The sequence below is a fragment of the Oncorhynchus nerka genome, linkage group LG11, assembly GCF_034236695.1.
Source record: "Oncorhynchus nerka isolate Pitt River linkage group LG11, Oner_Uvic_2.0, whole genome shotgun sequence".
In the NCBI taxonomy this organism is placed as follows: Eukaryota; Metazoa; Chordata; class Actinopteri; order Salmoniformes; family Salmonidae; genus Oncorhynchus; species Oncorhynchus nerka.
This window is the reverse complement of record NC_088406.1, coordinates 65,135,537-65,152,557: the sequence shown is the minus strand read 5'-3', so window position 1 is coordinate 65,152,557 and position 17,021 is coordinate 65,135,537. Positions and strand designations below refer to the sequence as shown.

At 39.9% G+C, this 17,021-nt stretch overlaps 2 protein-coding genes across 2 annotated transcripts; both read right to left on the bottom strand.

Moving 5' to 3' along the window:
- Nucleotides 1–8,194: 8,194 nt before the first annotated feature.
- Nucleotides 8,195–10,638, bottom strand: LOC115137341 (E3 ubiquitin-protein ligase TRIM39-like). The gene is made up of 2 exons (XM_029673626.2): nucleotides 10,438–10,638; nucleotides 8,195–10,045 (listed from the first exon to the last, which is right to left on the bottom strand). The coding sequence occupies exon 2, from the start codon at nucleotides 10,041–10,043 to the stop codon at nucleotides 8,412–8,414; it is 1,632 nt and encodes a 543-aa protein (XP_029529486.2). The 5' UTR covers nucleotides 10,044–10,045; nucleotides 10,438–10,638; the 3' UTR covers nucleotides 8,195–8,411.
- Nucleotides 10,639–10,720: 82 nt separating this feature from the next.
- On the bottom strand, nucleotides 10,721–16,033 carry LOC115137339 (zinc-binding protein A33-like). Its single transcript, XM_029673625.2, has 2 exons — nucleotides 15,849–16,033; nucleotides 10,721–15,446 (listed from the first exon to the last, which is right to left on the bottom strand). The coding sequence occupies exon 2, from the start codon at nucleotides 15,442–15,444 to the stop codon at nucleotides 13,819–13,821; it is 1,626 nt and encodes a 541-aa protein (XP_029529485.2). The 5' UTR covers nucleotides 15,445–15,446; nucleotides 15,849–16,033; the 3' UTR covers nucleotides 10,721–13,818.
- Nucleotides 16,034–17,021: the final 988 nt, after the last annotated feature.

The window sequence follows — 17,021 nt, the reverse complement described above, 5'->3', positions numbered from 1 at the left end:
TTATCTCTAACTCTAAAGACACAACCTCGATTCTAACCAATGTCTTCAGCTATTTTTAATTTTTTTAAATTTTACCCCTTTTTCTCCCCAATTTCATGGTATCCAATTGTTAGTAGCTACTATCTTGTCTCATCACTACAACTCCCATACGGGCTCGGGAGAGACGATGGTTGAAAGTCATGCGTCCTCCGGAGTCGCTGGTGCGCGATGAGACATGTTATTAATCCAACCTCGTGAAAGTGACAAATTAACATGTTTTCATTTGTCAAAAACAACTTCATATCGAAGGACTGCCTTTGATTTGACGGCCTCCAAAGGCGCAGTTCGGCACGAAACTACCGGTAGACCTGATGACATGCTTCGACACTGTGCATGAGATTAGCTAGCCAACGTCACCATGACATCGCCTACAAGTGTGACCGGAGATTTCTATTGGAGAAGCAGTTTCTGCCTATCTTCATACTCTACTGTCTTTGCTAACATAGTAAAAGCGTGAAAGAATTTGATCAGTGTTATTTCCTGATGGTTTCTGTTTTAAATACAATCTACACAGGACCTTCTAATCAACAGGTGTTGCATGGGTGGATTTATAGCCTGCCTGGTGACATCACCAGCCGATATACGTTAATAGTCCAATAACAGAGCGTTCCAAACCTCTCGGCCAATAACAGCTAGTTTTCAGGTTACATCTCCCTCCCATTAGGCCCCTCCAATTAGGTCCCTCACTCAGACCACTCCCAGACAGTCCTAGCAAAATTCTTGCCTGTGCAATTGTTTTTTTTGCAAAATATAAATTCAAAAAATATATATTTGTTTTTACCATTTTAATGGAAACTATTACAGTAATGTTATCCAGCAATGATTTGATATTGAGATGAAAACGGCTACATTGGGCCTTTAAAGGCACAGTACGTCCCTTGTCATATTCAGTGTCTCAGATCCAGAGCCAGCGCAAAGGCTAAGTATGTCCCTTATCACATTCACTTAGAGTATCAATAACCAGCTTTAAGGCAGAATAAGTCATTTGTCACATTCACCTACATCCACAAACAGTTCAAAAGCTGAGTACGTCTTTAATCATCAACTCGATTCAGCAGCGGGCCATTTTGTTTTGAGTGGATGGTTGAGGGCCAGAACATAATTACACATCATTTCTAGATTGTACATTTTTAGAATGGGTGGCCGGTAATGATCTGGTCCTGGTCATCTCTAAAACTAAGAGCATGATATTGGGTTCAAATCATTCCCTAAATTCAAGACTTTTTTCAAGACAGTTGAATCTGGTAATGAATGGTGTGGCTGTTGAGCAAATTGAGGAGATGAAATGACTTGATGTTAGCTCATGGTAAAAACATATCGATTCAATGGTTTGTAAAGATAGGGAGAGGTTTGTTTGTAATAAAGAGATGCTCTGCGTTTAAGACACCACACTCCACAAAGCAAGTCCTGCAGGCTCTAGTTTTATCTTATCTTGATTATTGTCTAGTCATATGGTCAAGTGCTGCAAGGACTGATCTAGTTTAGCTGTAGCTGCTCTTCATTGTAATCAGAGGGCTAGTATTAATACGAGGCATGCCCAGTCTCTCTTGGCTAAGAGTTGAGGACAAACTGACTGCATCACTTCTTGTTTTTATAAGAAACATGTGTTGGAAATTCCAAATTGTTAGCATCGTCAACTTACACACAGCTCTGTCACATACACTTACCCCACCAGACATGCCACCAGGGGTCTTTTCACAGTCCCCAGGTCCAGAACAAATTCAAGGAATCGAACAGTATTATACAGAGCCATGAATGCATGGAACTCCCTTCCATCTCATTAGCGCAAGGATTGAAGAGCAAAGCTGGTTTCAAAAAACAAATAAAGCAACACCTCATGACACAATGCCTCTCCCCCATGTGACCTACTTTTTGTGTGTATGTACTGACATGTATATGTAACTGATAGATGCACATTAGATGTTCATATTTTAAATGAATGTACATTTTCAAGTATTTTGTCTGTAATGTATTTTTTGTTATGTGTCGGACTCTAATGGGGATCCTAATAAACTAAAATCGAAAAATTACTGCACAAAGCACAAACAGATATCAAATTTGATTTCAAACCTTGCTCACATTTGTATACGATCAAGTTTAAATTATGCATAAGGAATACTTTGGAACAGGTTTCCAAAATTTAAATCAATTGGAGATTATTTCCTGGTGTTTTTACACTCTTTTATTGACCAACACTTGGGGAAACCTGCTTTAAAGCAGAATTTTCCCTAATAACAATTGTGGGTAAATTATATAAATAATCAAAGCAACATACCTTTTGATTTAAATACACATTTGATTTAAATTCATTCCAGTTGATAGTCTTCATTTTCAGCAAATACAAGCATTTATTATCCATGGTTTAGATGTACAAAACAGTTTCCATTTTCATTTGTTGACACTATTTCAGAGGACATCTGTGGATATTCTAATCGTGTGCCATGTCACCTGAATAAATATACTATTTTGTAAATATTGATGTATTGAATGATTTGTAAGTTAGTTCCATCGTTTAATCAGTGTGTGTGATTGACAGGAGATATGACGAGAGGAGATTAGTTTTTACCATCATCATTATCACAGGGGCTGAAGTATGGGTAGAGCTTCTCAGCGAAGGTGCAGCCAGTGAAAGAGTAGATATGAGACTTGGCTTCCACATCATAAAAGGAGACCTGACCCTCCTCATAGTCCACAAACACCCCCACCTTCTGGGGTTTCTCTCTCAGGGAGAGATAAACTTGAGGGGAGGCACAGGCTATGTACTGATTCCAATCCCTCAGGACCATAGTCCAGACTCCATCCTCAGAACCAGGTGATATAATCCCCTTACTGTCAGTGGACTCTCTGGCAACTCCTAAATCGCAGTCAGTCTTCCCCATAACCGTCACCTCATAGTAAAATCTTCCTGAGGAAAAGCCATCCTTTCCAAGGACAATTAAATACTGATTAAACTTTTTTGGATTGCCAGGAAGATTCTGTGGTATGTTTTGAAGTCTTACATGTTTTCCATCCTCAGACAGATAATAAAAATCCCTCTAAGGTCAGGGCGTGAAAGTGACGTTGACATGCTGCTCCCCACCCAGTGCTGGTTGCTCTGTGCTCTGGAACAGAATTAACCCTTCACAGGTCTGATCTCTCTTCATTCTTGATACATTCTTGGTACAAAAGTGTGAATCAGAAATGCTAAACAAGGAATTACTGCAGATGTAAGAAGTTATTTTTAAAGACATCAACTACAATATAATTCACAGGGGATAAATACATAGGTACACCTCACACACATGGTTATGGGATTAGCAAAAAATAAGACACCTGTACCAGTTCAGATATAGAATTGAAATGTAATCAAGATTGAATTTGCATCCCAATATTACATCACAGAAGACTGAAATATTGCAAAACTGTTTGACATAAAACACCAGAATTTTGGCTTTAAAAAAAAAAGTAAACTGCCTGTTACTGAGGCCCAGAAGCTAGGATATGCATGTGCATGATAGTATTGGATAGAAAACACTCTAAAGTTTCTAAAACTGTTAAAATAATGTCTGTGAGTATAACAGAACTGATTTGGCAGGCGAAGCCCCGAGGACAATCCATCCAGGATTATTTTTAGGTCATTGAACTTTTCAACGCTTTTCTATGGGAAAGCCTAATTATTAGGACCCATATTGCAGTTCCTGTGGCTTCCACTAGATGTCAACAGTCTTCAGAAATGTTTAGATGTTATCTTTGTTGAAAAATTTAAAAGTATTCGTATTCTGTCACTCAGAAGGACTCTAGTCTTTTGGTGCACGTGAATGAGTACGCGCTCATCGTTGTTTTTCTCTGGTATTGAAAACAGTTTTCTGTTTTAAATTGTATTGATTATTTACATACTAGGGTACCCGAGGTTGGATTAGAAATGTTGTTTGAAATGTTTGGACCAAGTTTACAGGTAACGTTTTAGATTCCTTTGTAGGCATGTTGGGCGAGTTGGAACAGGTGTATTTCTGAATCAAACGCGCCAAATAAACCACATGTTTGGGATATAAAGAAGGACTTTATCGAACAAATCGACCATTCATTGTGTGACTGGGTCCCTTGAGATTGTAAAAAGATGAAGATCTTCAAAGGTAAGCGATTTATTTTATCGCTATTTCTGACTTTCGTGATGCATCTGCTTGGTTGGAAAATGTTTATGACACGCTCCGGTGAGGGCGAGCACTTGGTTATTTATCTCCGGTATTGAATATACTATTTTCCATCTTAAATTTGATCATTTATTTACATATTAGGGTACCTGAGGATTGATTAGGAACGTTGTTTGACATGTTTGGACCAAGTTTATTGGTAACGTTCGGGATTAATTTTGTATGCATTTTGAACGGGGGGAAACAGGTGGATTATTGAATGAAGCGCGCCAAATGAACTTACTTTTTTGGGATATAAAGAAGGACTTTATCGAACAAAAGGACCATTTGTTATGTAACTGGGACCCTTGTGATTGCAACCAGATGAAGATCTTCAAAGGTAAGGGATTTATTGTATCGCTATTTCAAACTTTCGCGATGCATCTGCTTGGTTGGAAAATATTTTTTATGCTTTTGTATGCGGGGAGCGCTGTCCTCAGATAATTGCATGGTATGCTTTCGCCGTAAAGCCTTTTTGAAATATGATAAAGCGGCTGGATTAACAAGAAGTTAAGCTTTTAAATGATTTTAGACACTTGTTCTACATGGACAAGTCCCTCATGGTGAGGAGAAGGGAGGCGAGGCTGGGTGGGAGGTTATGGCTGCGTCCTGATTCTCCACCAGTCATGAATTTAAAAGGAATGGATTGGTGTAATAATTGGCTAGAGGGAGTTTCCACTGTTGTTAAATTCATGTTGTGCTCACTTTGGAAGAAGGATGGAGAATCGGGACATTGCCTTATAAATGCAGAGGTGGAAAAAGTACCCAATTGTCATACTTGAGTAAAAGTAAAGATACCTTAATAGAAAATGACTAAAGTAAAAGTGAAAGTTACCTAGTAAAATAGTACTTGATTAAAAGTCTAAAAGTATTTGGTTTTAAATATACTTGAAGTATCAAAAGTAGAAGTATAAATAATTTCTTACATTAAGCAAACCAGACGGCAGAATTTTCTTTCTTGTTTTTATTGACGGATATCCAGGGGCACACTCCAACACATAATTTACAAACAAAGCATTTGTGTTTAGTGAGTCCGCCAGATCAGAGGCAGTAGGGATGACCAGGGATGTTCTCTTGAATAGTGTGTGAATTAGACAATTTTCCTGTCAAAATGTAACGAGTACTTTTGGGTGTCAGGGAAAATATATGGAGCAAAAAGTACCTTATTTTCTTTAAGAATGTAGTGAAGTAAAAGTAAAAGTTGGCAAACATATAAATAGTAAAATAAAGTACAGATACCTAACAAAACAACTTAAGTAGTACATTTTATATAGTATATTTTTGCTTAAGTACTTTACACCACTGTATATATGTCTGTATATATGTCTCTGTTCCATTATCCACACTAGCATTCCAATGTATCACACCATACATTCTTAGTGGTTTGTTAGTGTGGACAATGGAACATAGCCTTTGTTTTTACAGAGTACCGCTTTTACTCCCTCTATATGGCGAATAGCGTTTGTGCACATTTTACACCAAACTTACCCGGTTATCTCATTCTTTCTCTCTCTCCCTCTTTAGGAGTTTGTACAGAACAGTAAGAATATGGCGGGAAGGGATCGGCCGGAGGCAGATGGAGACGGTGGTGAGATAAAACCCACGGTGAGTTTAAAAAACTTTTCCAACAGAGAATACATTAATTCACCTCCATAATCAGTCAGATTTAATATTTTTAACTAGGCAAGTGTGTTAAGAACAAATTCTTATTTACAATGACGGCCTGGGAACTGTGGGTTAACTGCCTTGTTCAGGTGCAGAACAACAGATTTTTACCTTGTCAGCTCAGAGATTCGAGCCACCAACCTTTCGGTTAGTGGCCCAATGCTCTAACCACTAGGCTTCCTGCCGCTCCGGATGTAGGTGAGGATACACCCAAAATGATGATGCGGATGAAGTTTAACACTCCATTTGTTTATTGTTGTAGACTCATGGAGGAGGGACTTTAGCTTGACCAAACCAGAAGACAGAAACCAAAAGGCATTCCTAACGTTTCCATGATATTACGCCACTTCCGGGGACTACAATATTTTTGGTAACCTGTTTATTAAGTTATGGAACACGTTACATAAAAGCTTTGGACTTTTTAAAAGCACAATGTGTTTTTGTGACAAATGTTGTCGGTAACAGAAGTACATCCATCAAGAATATTGTTAGTGTAGTTTGGTGCTATTTCACAGGCTGTAGAGTTGATGTTTTTAAGTTAAGCCTCTTGCGCGAAAGTACTGCGATTGATTTTGAAAATGCATTCTGTGTCATCACTGTTATTTTGTCACCACTACCACGGTACACTACAAGTGTTTTGTATCTCAAATGAATTTTGGGATTGTGGTAATGATGATCATGTTCGCATCTTGTGTTGAATTGGTACATCTAATACAATACAACTGACTAGCATAACAGAAACCTTCCTACATGGACATGTTTTAAAGTTTGTGATTTTTGATTTGTGAAAAGGTGTTCTCCCTCACCTGTTAACAGGATCATTTTACTACAGTGGATGAAATATGAAAGAGCCATTTAATCTGAGGAGTATGTTTTAAATTAGTTTAATATATGAAATGCAGGTCCTACAAATATTGAGGTTGTCTTTTGTCAGAGGCAATGAATGATCATAACTGACAATAGTTAAATTGTGGAAACATTGGGTCATTACTGCTTATTGAGTTTGTAATACTGTATGAACAAAGGGATCGTATATGACTGTCTCTATTCCCTTCATACGTTTTAACCAATCATATTTTTGATAACATTTTTGTGCAGGGTAATAAAAGAAAGGAAAACAAGCTTGTCCATCTGTGTTTGTGAGAGCTGTGGGGCAGGAGAGGATCCATCCTATGTGGGGCATGGGTTTGTGTCAGGATGTCCTAAAAACAATATATATATACACCCAACAATAAAACAGTATATTTAATTAATACGAATTAATTCATACAATGAAAGGGTTCATAGTATTTGTCTTTCTGTCAAATACATTAGCTGCACTTAATTGAGCTCTCCTGATGCAACAGAAGAAATGAAATAGACCCAAAAGCACAGACTCCGCTCATATGGCACTCCATACCTGCTCAAACGCTCAAAGTATCTGAAAGAAAACAACTATATTGTGAACCCAGGTCTGTCCTGTATGAGTTTGTCTATTTCTAACGCTGCTTTCCATGTACCCTGTGGTGGACATCAGGAATAAATCCCACCTGCCACTGACCCTCATCCTGTCATCTATGCTGCGTCTGGTCCACTACAACCTGGGCAACGTGGCCAAAGGCTCCTTCATCATCCCCCTGGTGGAGATCCCTGGCCTCATCCTCACCTACATCCACCACCAGCTCAAAGGAAAAGTATGTGTTTTATCAAAATCACTATCCTAAACCAACAACCTGCTGAAGATAGGTTATAATATATTCACTGTCTTGGATCCTCAGCCAGCTCAATGGAAAAGTATGTCCTTTATCGAAGCGCAGAACTGTGTAACCAGCTCAGAGGCTGAGTATTTTACCACATTCACTTATGCAGTAGCAACATCAAGCTAGAAGGGGCAATCTGTAGTTACAAAATCCATTTTTGGACTTCGAAATGAATGATGTTACACCTATTGATTCTTGAAAAATATGACTCATAAATGCCTCGTCAGCTTAGTTCAACTGTCACACTCCATTTGAACCCAAAATACAAGCTTGTTTCTCTCCAGTTTTTGTAAACATATGAAAATGTTCAAATAAACTGTATTGTCTCAATCCAGGCACATCCCTCAGCTTTTTACCAAAGCACTTTGTTACCGTTTCAACTGTGGATTTGCGCTTTAAAGTCCTTTGTCACATTCACCTACATCCAAAACAAGTTCAAAGGCTGAGTACGTCTTCAATCGTCACATTCACTTAGAGACACAATAAGAGGTTGAGAGAAACCGAGAAAAGGAACGTCACTTTAAAGGATAGTTTTCAGTCTGTGATAATTATGGGTAAATTATATGAATAATCAAAGCAACATAACTTTAATTCCATTTAATAGTCTTCATTATTCAGTAAATACACACATTTATTATCCATGCTAAGATGTACAGAATACTCTACATTCTCATTTGAGGATACAACTTCAGAGGACAATGTGGATATTCAAATGATGTGACCTGTCCGTATGTTTACAATATGTAAATGTGCATTTTAAAATATCTGGGGAAAAAACAGTTTCCTTTCCGTTGTTTAATCAGTGTGTGTGATTGACAGGAGAGATGATGAGAGGGGCTGAGTTTTGACCATCATCATTATCAGAGGGGCCGAAGTATGGAAAGAGTTTCTCGGTAAAGGTGCAGCCAGTGAAAGAGTAGATATGAGACCTGGCCTCCACATCATAAAAGGAGATCAGACCTTCCTCATAATCCACAAACAACCCCACCTTCTGGGGCTTCTTTCTCAGGGAGAGGAGAACAGGGGGGGAGGTACAGGCTTGGTACTCATTCCCATCCCTTAGTATCACAGTCCAGAGTCCATGTTCAGGGCTCAATGTGATATTCCTCTTCCTGTCAGTGGACTCTCTGGCCACTCCTAAAGTCCACCTAGTCTTACCGTTAACCGTCACCTCATAGTAAAATCTCCCTGAGGAGAAGCCATCCTTTGCAAGGACAATCCAATACTGATTAAACCTTTTTGGATTGTCAGGAAGATTCTGTGGTATGTCTCCACGTCTTACTTGTTTCCCATCTTCAGACACGACGAGTTTGTGATGTGCTGTATCAGGGTCCAGAGTCACATCCACTGCATACTGCTGAATCCTCTTCAGTTTGACCTCAGGCAGCTTCTCCATCTCTTTATTCAGTATCTCCTCCAGGTGAGACACAGCTCTCCTCACAGTCCCAACACACAGAGCACTGTGAACACTGATCTCAGACCAGTTCTTGGTGGGTAGAGGGGTGCACACTAGGGATGGGAAGCTCTGGAGAAGTTGGAGGTGGTCCTCAGTCTGTGAGAGCTGCTTCAGATCAGTGCTTCTCCTCTGTAGCGCAGTGATTTCCTGCTCTAGATCTTTAATGAGCCCTTCAGCCTGCCTCTCTACTGCTTTATGCTTCTCTTCAATCACCTCAATTAGTTCAGCCTGGCTTTTCTCAATGGAGCGCACCAGAGCAGTGAAGACCTGTATGCTGTCTGTTATCTCTCTATCTGCATCTCTCTTGCTGAGATCTACTGAGAGTTTGATGTCTTTAACCTTCTTCAGTCGCTCCTGGATAATCTGCTGCACTTCTGCCTCTTTTTTGTCCAAGTGAGCCTTCCTCTTTCCACACTCTTCCTCTATGTGGACAGTCATGTGAGTCTTGTGGTCTGCCTCAGTGCAGAACTGACACACACATGTCTGGTCAGTTCTACAGAACAACTCCAGGAGTCTGTCATGCTTCTTACAGATCCTGTCTTCCAGGTTCTCCACAGGGTCGACCAGTTTGTGTCTCTTTAAGGCTGGGGCTATCTGATGAGGATCCAGGTGAGTCTTACAGTAAGAAGCCAGACACACCAGGCAGGACTTCAGGGCCTTGCGCTTCATCCCAGGGCAGACGTCACAGGGCACATTTCCAGCTTTTGCAGGGGACTCATCTTTTCCTCTGTGTCTCATCGTTTTAAAATTCTCTACAACCTCTCTTAACATTGTGTTGACACTAAGTTTAGGTCGTTCTGGGAATTTCTCCTTACACAGTGGACATTGGTACAGGTCCTTGCTATCCCAGTAATTTGTAATACAGACCATGCAGAAGTTGTGTCCACATGAAGTGGTGACTGGCTCAGTGAACACATCCAGACAGATAGAGCACAGGAACTGGTCTTCAGACAGGAGACTGCTGGAGGAAGCCATATCTGGAGAGAGAGCAAAGTCGAAAATATAAACGTTTTAATTTAGCAAATTGCAGCAAACCCTCTCTGAAAACTTCAGATTAAAGGAATAATAGACTCCAGCTCTAGATTATAATCAATGAGTCAATAATACAATATATATGTTTTTAACGGAGTTAATTATGTTCCCTGGAATGAGTCAGCTCTCGATAGTTTCAGTGCGGTTGTCAACACGGTACTAAGCGACGTTACCAATCTTGATTTAAGTTGTTTAACTGTACTACATACAGCATACATTTGTCAATTTACTTAATATAGTTAAACATAGGTACTGTAGATCAAGAAAACAGGAGATTACCATAAAATAAATGTACAAAGTAATATTTCTTCACACATCTTTGTAAATTTCTACTCACCCGTGTCTGTTTAAAATGGTGTTGGCGTGTTCTCAGATTTTTCTCTAGTATTTACTGTAGTTTTAAAAACCACCGGAGACTGTGTAGCGGTTGAAGAGAGATTTCTGAAGTGTTTTAGAGTTTGTTCATGTGTGCAACATGTAGCATGTTTAGCAACGTTAGTTTCACTTTGTCAACACCCGCCTCCCCGCCCAGTGCTGCTCTGTGCTCTGGAACAGAATTAACCCTTCACGTGGCTGATACATTGTTTTACCTCAATACAAACAAGGTTGACAGTTTAAACAAGAGTTGTATAATTGTTTTACTGATTTAGGTAGAATAAGTGTGAATCAGAAATGTGAAACAAGTACCTATTATTGCAGGTGTATAGAAGGTTTTCTGACATCAACAACCAACAGAATTCTAATTCCACATTGGGATGAAGAAGTAGTGGCTGTCTTGGCACATTTGACCATTAACTAAGAATCAGGAAATATCACAGATTTTTCCTTTAAACATATTCACTTTGAGTTATACCAACTACCAGTTTATCAAGTCAAGTAACAGAAAATGGGTGAAAGGAGAAAATGCAGAAATACTTTACTGTTTGTAGGAAATTGCCTGTGCTCGCTGTATGCTAAAAGCCTGCATCTGCTGCTTGTGGTGCCTGAAGAAGTGTCTAATGAAATGCAGGTCCTACAAATATTGAGGTTGTCTTACGTTAAAAGCAACGCATGATCATAACTGACAATCCCTAAATTGTGGCAATATTGGATCATAACTGCTCATTGAGTTTGTCTCTTTCATATATTCTATTGGAGTTTATAAAACATAAATGCAGGACATGACAAAACATGCCACTTGGTGGCAGACAACCCACACAGCATCCATAAACAACAACAGATAAAACAACACTGACAGACAATTGACAACAAAAACAAAGAGCAATAATGGTAATACAGTTATGGTCCTTTACGATGCCGAGAATGTGATCCTGAGCTTGGGTTCAAATACAATCAAATAGGTGCATCGTTCTGGACCTGTACAGGACGTAAATCCCTAAATCGTGGCAACGTTGGGTCATTACTGCTTCGTGAGATTGTAATTCTGTATCCATATATTCATGGCCCAAGAGAAAAATGAAAGCATATAAAATAATTGATCTATCGTCTCTCTTAGTTTCATCATTTTCCTTCAATTCGCAAGAGGCTGAATGTATCTCACTGGAGAAACCTCTGCACGAGTAAAACAGCATCGCTCTGTCTCAGTATGTGTAGGCCATCTATCTGATGCTGTCTGGTCCAAAAAAGTATGACATTGTCGCCGCCCATAGCATTGAATGCAAGGGAAGCCAGCGAGCATTTGGCCTCCCTTGATAGAAAAGAATGAAATAATAGCCAATCAGTGATAAACTGAGTGAGCTCTACTATGAATGGTCCTGGCGCACCAAAAAAAAGTGTCAATAGAAGCTGTTTTGGAATTGGCTTCTCTCCAATCACATCGAGAGCATACGTCATTGACAGAAACAACTTGAATTCTTGCATCTCTTTGTGTTGTTGTCCTCCGGTGGCTAGCTAGCTAAAATTGCCTCTTTCCTGGAGATAGGGATTTGGACTTGTGGTTTTACTTAATTCTCCATACTGGACACTGATTTAAATGGCAATTCTGATCCAACCATAAATACATACATAGTGCCCCTGGCCTGAGAGGATGGAAGTTCAATATGTTGCTAGATATAGAAGGCTAATCTTACTGTAACTAGCTAACGTTGCCCATGAAATGAAGTTAAACTAGCGAGCAAGCATTGTAGCCAAGTAGCCTAGGATGGCAAAAAACAAAGTGTGTACTGTTTGACAGAGTGATAGACCGTTTCATCTCCATGAAAGAGAGGATGGCATTGGAGTTTCTGTACATACACACACAAACACACACAGAAATTAGAACCATAGACAGCCACATCATATTTAGCTTACGTTGATTGGACTAAATTGTTTTTGGTATCTTTTAGTTGTCACTGAATTAGACTAAGCATCAGATGATGTTGAAATGTTTAAGTTGAAATGGTGCTGGAATAGTGGAGGCAGCTCCTGTTTTCTTTGCGTCTTGCGGTAACTCTCTGTGGTTCTAAATCATTAGTGGTCTTAAAATGTCAGAAATGCTAACTTGCTGTAGGTCATGTAACTGTTTGTTCCATGCAATATGCTTTGGGGACTTCACTGGACAAAGGTTGCTCTCCGGGTTTTGTGATGAAACAAAGGTTTGTTTGAATTTATTCTAAAACCTTTTTCAATGTGCCATTTCTGGCTCTGGACAACATGACAGGAAAATCTTTAATTTACCAGACATTTGAGAAATGTAACATCTATATGCATTCAAATCCAACCTGGACAGCGGGCACCTTCAATAAATTAGGAATGTTGGCTAATTAAACCATATTTACATGTAATTAAAACCAGACTATAACAATTTACAGAAACACTATTGATTGTGTTTCGATTTGTAGCATATGCAAAACTTTATAGCCAATTATTATTTTTTACTTTTGGGGGTACTTTCCTAAAATAATAGTTGTCCACCTCACGGTTCAGCTGTCAGAGATTTGATTACTAAACGTATCAAGGCATTGCATATGCAAAGGCCAATAGGCTTAGGTGTACACTGTATGATATTAACATTTAAACAAATATATATATATACGTAGCATATATATAGGAAAATAAGCTTAACCCCAGAGAGAGAGATGCTGGTGGCATGCTACGACACTGACATGCATTTCTTTATGGCAGATGGCTACTGCGTCTGCTACACAGATATAGACACACAGAAGGAGGGCAAATTTATAGGCTTTCAATCTGAATATTTTGTATAACGATGAGCATTATATTGGTAGATTAATGGAGTAACTCTGGTAGGCCTGAAACTATCTCCCTCACCTGGAGCACAGGGGGACACTGCCTTCATAGCACAGGCCTGCAGTAGCTAAGGCTTAATGATAGCCACACCATACCAATCCTTCCTAAACCTTTCTAAACTTTATTAGGGTAATACCAAAAGTAAGTCAAGCCATTGTTTGTATGGAAGATACGAGCAGAATGGTGAATGTAAATCTGGGAAAAAACACACTACCCTCCCCCCTGTAACCCCCAAAAACCCACACAACCAAAGCAATGAAAAAGGTTTGACAAAGCTCCCATATTTTGGTCCACCCCTCTCCAGTAATATTCAATCTGTCCCTAACAGAGTAAAGACGTTTACAAGTTCATTTGATGATGAGATTACAGAGGACATCCATGGAAATTCCAATCATGTGTCGGCTGGCTAAATATGATCATTTCTAAACTGATATATTCAATGATTTGTGAATGTAATTAGTTCATTATCTGTTCCCTTTCCATCATTGATTCAGCCTGTGTGATTGACATGAGAGATGATGAGAGGGGCTGAGTTTTCATCTTTTTCAGAGGGGCCAAAGAATGGAAAGAGTTTCTCTGTAAAGGTGCAGCCAGTGAAAGAGTAGATATGAGACCTGGCCTCTACATCATAAAAGGAAACCAGACCCTCCTCATAATCCACAAACACCCCGACCTTCTGGGGATTCTTTCTCAGGAAGAGGAGGACAGGTGGGGAGTTACTGACTTTGTACACATTTACATTCCTTCGGTACACAACACAGAGTCCATCTTCAGGTGTCAGTGTGATTTCCCCTTTCCTGTCTATGGACTCTCTGGTCACTCCTAAAGTCCACCTAGTCTTACCCTTAACAATCACCTCATAGTAAAATCTCCCTGAGGAGAAGCCATCCTTTCCAAGGACAATGCAATGCTGATCAAACCTTTTTGGATTGTCAGGAAGATTCAGCTCCGTGTCTCCGTGTCTTACTTGTTTTCCATCCTCAGACAGGATGAGTTTGTGATGTGCTGTATCAGGGTCCAGAGTCACATCCACTGCATACTGCTGAATCATCTTCAGTTTGACTTCAGGCAGCTTCTCCATCTCTTTATTCAGTATCTCCTCCAGCTGGGACACAGCTCTCCTCACAGTCCCCACACACAGATCACTGTGAACACTGATCTCAAAACAGTCCTTGGTGGGTGGATGTTTGTACACTAGTGATGGGTAGTTCTGGAGAAGTTGGAGGTGGTCCTCAGTGTGTGAGAGCTGCTTCAGATCAGTGCTTCTCCTCTTTAGCTCAGTGATTTCCTGCTCCAGATCTTTAATGAGCCCTTCAGCCTGCCTCTCTACTGCTTTCTGCCTCTCCTCAATCACCTTAACAAGCTCAACCTGGCTTTTTTCAATGGAGCTCACCAGAGCAGTGAAGACCTGTATGCTGTCTGCTATCTCCCTCTCTGCATCTCTCTTGCTGAGATCTACTGAGAGTTTGATCTCTTTAACCTTCTGCATTTGTTCCTGGATAATCAGCTGCACTTCTGCCTCAGTTTTCGCCAGCTGAGCCTTCCTCTCTCCACACTCTTCCTCTATAGAGACAGTGTCATGAGTCTTGTGGTCTGCCTCAGTGCAGAACTGACACACACATGTCTGGTCAGTCCTACAGAAAAGCTCCAGGAGTCTGTCATGCTTCTTACAGATCCTGTCTTCCAGGTTCTCCACAGGGTCGATCAGTTTGTGTCTCTTGAAGGCTGGGGCGATCTGATGAGGCTCCAGATGAGTCTCACAGTAAGAGGCCAGACACACCAGGCAAGACTTCATGGCACTGAGCTTCTTCCCAGTGCAGGCGTCACAGGGCACTTTTCCAAGTTTGGGAGGGGATTCGTCTGTACCTCTACCTCTCATCATTTTTAAATTCTCTACAACCTCTCTTAACGTTGTGTTGACACGAAGCTCAGGTTGTCTGTAGAGCGTATCCTTACACAGTGGACATTGGTACAGGTCCCTGCTATCCCAGTACTTTGTGATACAGGCCATGCAGAAGTTGTGTCCACATGAAGTGGTGACTGGCTCAGTGAACACATCCAGACAGATAGAGCACAGGAACTGCTCTTCAGACAGGAGACTGCTGGAGGAAGCCATATCTAGAGAGAGAGCGAGCAAGATCAAATTCGAAAATGTAAAGCAGAGTTAAAGTTCAACATTTTTATTTAGCAAATTGTAGCAAACCTTCAGATCAAAATAATAATAGACTCCAGCTCCAGATTATAATCAATCAGTCATTAATACAATATAATGGAGCATTTTCCATTTCCTGGAATGAGTCAGCTCTCGATAGTTTCAGTGACATTGTCAACACGGCACAGGTCCCTGGACATTATCCAATCTTGATTAAAGTTGTTTAACCGTACTTTATGCAGTATAAATTTGTGAATTTACTAAATATAGTTAAACATATTTACTGTAGATGAAGAAAACAGGAGATTACCATAAAATAAATATACACAGTAATATTTCTTCATCGATCGTTGTAAATCTCTACTCACCTGTGTCTGTGTAAAATTGTGAGGGTGTGTTTTCTGATTTTTCTCTAGTATATACGGTAGTTTTAAAAAACAACGGAGACTGTGTAGCTGTTTAAGAGAGATTTCTGAAGAGTTTGAAATAGTGTATTCATGTGTGCAACATACAGCACGTCTAGCAACTTCAGTTTCACTTTAGTAAAGTGACATCAACATGCTCCTCCCCACCCAGTGCTGGTTGCTCTGTGCTCTGGAACAGAATTAACCCTTCACATGGCTGATCTCTCTTCATTCTTGATACATTGTTTTCTTATGTCAATACAAACAGGGTTGAACAGTTTAAACAAGAGATTTATAATTATTTTACCAGTCTAGGCAGAATGAGTGTGAATCAGAAATGTGAAACAAGGACCTATTACAGGTGTATGGAAGGTTTTCTGTCATCAACAACAACAGAATTCAAATTCCACATTGGTTGTCTTGGCAGATTTGACCATTAATAAATTAGCAAGAAATATCCCATACTGTGCCTTTAAACATGCCCACTTTCACTTATACGAACTACCAGTTTATCAAGTCAGACGATGGGTAGGGACAAAAATGCAGAATATCCTTTGACCCTTTACTGTTTGTAGGAAAATGCCTGTGCTCGCTGTATGCCGAAAGCCTGCATCTGCTGCTTGTGGAGCCTGAAGAAGTGTCTAACATACGTGAATCAATTTAGTGTTTTATCAGATTCCGATTTATTGTCATCTGAGTTGTGGATTGTTCTTACGATTCCGCGCCATATCATTGACAACAGTCTATTTTACAATGGAGACTAATTTACAATGGAGATGCCTCTACATCTTCATTGCTTGCCGTTTAGGGTTTAGGGTTTTAGGCTGGGTTTCTGTATAAGCACTTTGTGACCTCTGCTGATAAAAAATAAAAAAAAGGCTTTATAAATTAATTGAATTTTATTCCAAGAAGACAGCAATCACACATTGCTATTGATGATACTTCTGTCTCGAGGTTTGTCTGTTTTAGAACGCGTACACGGCGACAGCGATCAACAGCACCAGTTTCTGTACGTCGGCGTGTGACACCTTTATCATCCTGGTGGAGAATGCCCTCAGAGTGGCCACCATCAACACCGTTGTACTCGCTGTACTCATAACATACAGCAGAACTATCGCTTTATGGTGAAGATAGCCG

Coding starts and splice junctions, on each gene's coding strand:
- LOC115137341 (XM_029673626.2), bottom strand. CDS start 10,043: ATGGCTTCCTCCAGCAGTCTCCTGTCTGAAGACCAGTTCCTGTGCTCT.
- LOC115137339 (XM_029673625.2), bottom strand. CDS start 15,444: ATGGCTTCCTCCAGCAGTCTCCTGTCTGAAGAGCAGTTCCTGTGCTCT.